General features: G+C 39.4%; 1 protein-coding gene across 1 annotated transcript; it reads left to right on the top strand.

The window, feature by feature from the left end:
* The first annotated feature begins 342 nt into the window (after positions 1-342).
* LOC143881129 (cytokinin hydroxylase-like) lies at positions 343-3,566 on the top strand. Its single transcript, XM_077384125.1, has 4 exons — positions 343-631; positions 1,025-1,254; positions 1,843-2,430; positions 3,136-3,566. Exons 1-4 carry the CDS (start codon positions 343-345, stop codon positions 3,559-3,561), a joined length of 1,533 nt encoding a protein of 510 aa, XP_077240240.1. The 3' UTR covers positions 3,562-3,566.
* Positions 3,567-3,826: the final 260 nt, after the last annotated feature.

Here is a 3,826-nt window from a genome sequence, read left to right as displayed (position 1 = left end):
TCTATCTGTTTAACCCTTTGAGTGTTGCATATAAAAAGCACACTTCCCACATAGTGCATTGATTGGACGGCTAGTATCATCTATTACGGTGAATTAACCCCATCTATGTTGGGCCCCACACGTCAGGATCTAGATTGATGAAGTTTATTTACAGTAAAAGCAAGGAAAACGACGAGACGAATTCTTGGTCAAAATTCCGACATTCTTGAATGACTTTTCTTAGTCTAGAAACTCTTTAATTATTTATCCCACTCGACCCATTTCTTTCCACGCAACATCTCATTTTCTATAAATTCAAATCACTATCTTCAACATTCCATCCAAGTTCCAACATAGAGAAACATGGAGTTCATTCAATCTCTACAAACTTTGAGCTTAGCCATCACAGCCCTTCTCCTCTTTGGGTCCTCTATTCTTCTCTATGCTTTATGGTTTTCGCCCCTTCAAGCGTATCGTAGAATCCGAAGGAATGGCTTTACAGGCCCTACTCCAAGTTTCCCCTTAGGGAACATTAATGAAATGAAGAAGCAAAAGAAAGCTCCGTTTGATTCTACTCAAAGCTCTTTGGATATCTCTCATGATATCCATTCAACTGTTTCCCCTTACTTTGCTCAATGGAGAAGCTTATATGGTAAGTTGGGGTTAAATTTTTTAGATAAATTCTAAAAAAAATCATGTTTTTATCTACAGTATCTCTTGATATATCTTGTGAAACAACCAATTACTCCAAAAGCTTAAGTGGGTAGAATTGGCGTTATTTAATCATTTATACACTCCCTCACACATGTGGCCCTTCTTTTTTGGGTTGGCCGAACACGTGGCACATGTGGCCTCTCTCTTGGGTTGTGGATTTTTAATATCAAGGAGTTGTGGATTTTGAACTAGGACCTGCTGCGAGGCAATAGCTCCGTTACCATGTGAAACAACCAATAACTCCAAGAGCTTAAGCTGTTAGGATTGGTGATATTTAATCATTTATACTTCAACATAACTGTATAATCTAACTTAGAAGGATCTTTTGCAGGAAAAGTGTTTATTTATTGGCTAGGGACGGAGCCATTTTTGTATATCGCAGACCCGGAATTTTTGAAACAAGTAAATTCCGGCGTCCTGAGCAAAACATGGGGTAAGCCGACTGTGTTCAAGGGTGATCGAAACCCCATGTTTGGAAAAGGATTGATTATGGTGGAGGGAGAGGATTGGGCTCACCACAGGCATATCATTGCACCAGCATTTACTGCTACCAATTTGAAGGTAGACTTCTTCTTCTTTTTCTTCTTTGTTAGGATGATACCACGTCTCTCTCTCTCTCTCTCTCTCTCTCTCTCTCTCTCTCTCTCTCATGCATGAGAAGTTTGCATTTAAACATGTTCCATGCCAGGATGTGTCCCACCTGGTCACATACCTAGGCAGTGCCTCACTTAGGACTGTAACATTCCCCATCACACTTTCGCGTTCGCCGCCCTCGACGACCCACTTGGTGGTAACTTAACTCTAGCAGCTTTTTTTTACCACGTAACCATTTTCCAAGCACTCTCCACAAGTTGATCACCCTGCTCTTGATACCAAATGTTAGGTACCAAAAGCTCTAGAGCTGAGACCTTGCTCTTTAAACTCGTTCCATACCAGGATGGGTCCCACCTAGTCTCATATCTAGGCTGGCCCCCACTTAGGATGGTAAGACTGTCTCTATAGATTGCCATTTAATTACATTCCAGCAGGGACCTCGTTCTCCATCTATCTCTCACACGCACATGGATACATAAGTTATAGACTGTTTTTTATGCTAAAATTGTTGTTTTACCCTATTGAATACTAACCTCTTTTTTTCATTTGATATAGTCTATGATAACCTTAATGGTGGAATCCACCACCAAGATGTTAGATGAATGGAGTAGACTTGCTGCCTCAAACAATCCAGAAATAGACGTGGAGAAAGACATCATAAATAATGCAGCTGAAATCATAGCAAAAACAAGCTTTGGAATGAGCCACCAAAATGGCCAGAAAGTGTTTGAGAAGCTCAAAGCTCTTCAAATCATGCTCTTCAACACAAATCGCTGGGTTGGTGTCCCATTTAGCAAGTTCATCTATGCCACGCAAACCCTAGGATCAAGAAAGCTTGGGAAGGAGATAGACCAACTTCTTCTATCCATCATATCTTCTAGAAAGGCAAACAAGGGTGAACCCCAACATGATTTGTTGGGCCTCCTGCTCGCTATGAGGGGGAAAAAGCTCACTGCTCGAGAACTCGTCGACGAATGTAAGACTTTCTTCTTTGGTGGTCACGAGACCACAGCCTTGGCTCTCTCTTGGACCTTGCTCCTCCTAGCATTGCACCCAGAATGGCAGATCCTTCTCAGGGAAGAGATAATGCAAGTCACAGGGGGAGGGCCTATGGATTTTGCCATGCTTGGGAAACTAGAAAAGGTAAGCTTTAATTTAAGAATAGATGAGGAGAAGAACAAGATATTTATGTTGTTATTGCCTCCAATGCAGCTGCTACTGTGGTAGTTGCTATTGTTGATGTTGCTACAACTACCTTTACTTCTATCATTATCATTTTTGCAACTTCTAAAACCAATAATGACTCTAAATAAAATAAATAAATATATCCTCTTGATAGAAATATTTCTTACTTGGAGCCATGGAGGTAGTATCTTCTCTCTCTGTGAAAAACTTTGAATGAATTAAGGGTTAGCATGGAAGCCCTATTTAGACCTTTGAGCATTAATCAAAAGGTTGCCCTTAATATTGGGGATGGCTCTAATCAACTTGAAAGGTCATTTTGTAAGATTATTTAGCACATCACCTATAGAACACAACATATACAGGTTCTTAAGCCATTTTACAACGATAGATTTATAATTTAAAATTATATTTCATTTTGCTACTATTTTCATTAAATCTTTATAGTATTATATTTATTTATTTATTAAATATCGATATTAATACACACACAGATATAGTAGATAAATTGCCCTTAATATTGTGTGTGTGTATGTGACCGATAATTACCAAATTATAGTAGATAAATCGAGCAATAAATATATAATTTGTTGATAAACTTCTTTGTAGCTAAGCTTTAAAATGTCTTTTGTGATGAGCTAATTATCTCTAATAACTTTTATCCAGATGGGATGGGTGATGAATGAGGTCTTGCGGTTATACTCACCAGCGCCCAACGCCCAAAGGCAGGCAAGAATGGACATTCATGTTGGAGATGTCGTCATCCCTAAGGGAACAAACATGTGGATTGATGTTGTGGGAATGCACCATGATCTGAAGCTCTGGGGCGATGATGTTAATGAGTTTCGACCTGATAGGTTTAAGGATGAGCTATATGGGGGTTGCAGGCATAGGATGGGGTTCCTGCCTTTCGGGTTTGGGGAAAGGATATGTGTGGGTAGGAACTTGTCCATGATGGAATACAAGATTGTCTTAAGCCTCATCCTCACTAGGTTTTCCATGTCTATTTCCTCAAGCTATATTCATTCCCCTACAATTATGCTCTCTCTCAGACCTTCTTGTGGGATACCTCTCATCCTTCAACCCCTTTAGAGAGAAACTCACAACTCAGAATGGTAGTGTCATTCCCTCAAGAGAATTACATTTTATATATCTTTTCATGATTTGTACCCTAAGTTTTTTTGCCTTATGCATTCATTTATTTGTGGTAATATGGCTAAATGGATTTGAATTAAATGTCAACATGAGTTCCAAGTCAAATCTGCTATTAATAATGTGATGATTATGGAAGAGGGATCCTTCTTCCTCCCAACTCTTTTGGTCATGTATTTTGGAAGCCTAGCTACTTTTGATGGCA

The sequence above is a fragment of the Tasmannia lanceolata genome, unplaced genomic scaffold, assembly GCF_043159265.1.
Source record: "Tasmannia lanceolata isolate RefF3 unplaced genomic scaffold, GAP_Taslan_0.1 ptg000007l, whole genome shotgun sequence".
Classification (NCBI taxonomy): domain Eukaryota; kingdom Viridiplantae; phylum Streptophyta; class Magnoliopsida; order Canellales; family Winteraceae; genus Tasmannia; species Tasmannia lanceolata.
This window is presented reverse-complemented; position numbering and strand designations above follow the sequence as displayed.